We start from the raw sequence: 768 nt of genomic DNA, 5'->3' as shown, positions 1-768 counted from the left end.
GAAATGCATATAGTTCAGAATACTGGTGAATCTAGTCTTATTGCTGAGGTCAGGGCGATGATCATTTGAAACAATTGCAGGAGGACCTGAGTGACGATGAGGAAGGAAAGGCCGCAGGAGAACCACCTGTGACCTCACAACCACCCCCTTCCACGAATCCTTTCAGGTACGAGCAAAAATGGGGCAGTTTGAAATTGTTTTGATTGTTGTTTTGGTACTTAACTCATCCTTTTATTATGGCTAGTGTTACATCAGAGAAGATTGTAATTTTAGCTTCTCGGGATGCACAAAGGAGAAATGGTTGTCGGTATTGTCAATCAGGATTCAGTTTCTACAAATTCATCCTAGATTATAGATAGGAGAGTTATGGTCGTACTGTGACCTAAAGATATTGGTAATTTAAAATACTGTGATATGGAAATATGATATAGAATCAATGGAAAGGAAAGATGGCATTAGTATACAGTTTTAGAGAAACTGCACGCATATCCTAATATTGCCAATTTTTGTGGAGAATTTGTCGGAACCTAGTTAAGGATTTTATCTTTCCGTTGTATAATTTTTTTTTGTTTTTGTCATTCAAAATCCAGGTATTCTTTGAATCAGATTTGTTATTCAGAGAAGCAAGGGAGATGAAAATTACTATTGGTGTATTACGTTTATATCAGTCCTCCTTACTTATGAAAGAAAAAAATATAAGTTACACAGAAAGAGTACTTTTTAAATGCTACTTACCAAGTAGATGTGTCAAAAAGGATATGCTTTTAC

At 35.5% G+C, this 768-nt stretch overlaps 1 protein-coding gene across 1 annotated transcript in view; it reads left to right on the top strand.

The window, feature by feature from the left end:
• Positions 1–768, top strand: part of LOC119586922 (dnaJ homolog subfamily C member 5-like) — a gene marked incomplete in the record, with an annotated part of 63,036 nt that overhangs the window by 40,564 nt on the left and 21,704 nt on the right. The window contains 1 exon segment of the mRNA XM_037935651.1: positions 81–166. Within this exon segment, the coding sequence (XP_037791579.1) occupies positions 81–166 (86 nt within the window).

This window comes from Penaeus monodon, chromosome 22 (assembly GCF_015228065.2).
Source record: "Penaeus monodon isolate SGIC_2016 chromosome 22, NSTDA_Pmon_1, whole genome shotgun sequence".
NCBI classification, from domain to species: Eukaryota; Metazoa; Arthropoda; class Malacostraca; order Decapoda; family Penaeidae; genus Penaeus; species Penaeus monodon.
Note: the sequence above shows the minus strand (reverse complement) of the source record. Positions and strands in the feature narration are given on the sequence as shown.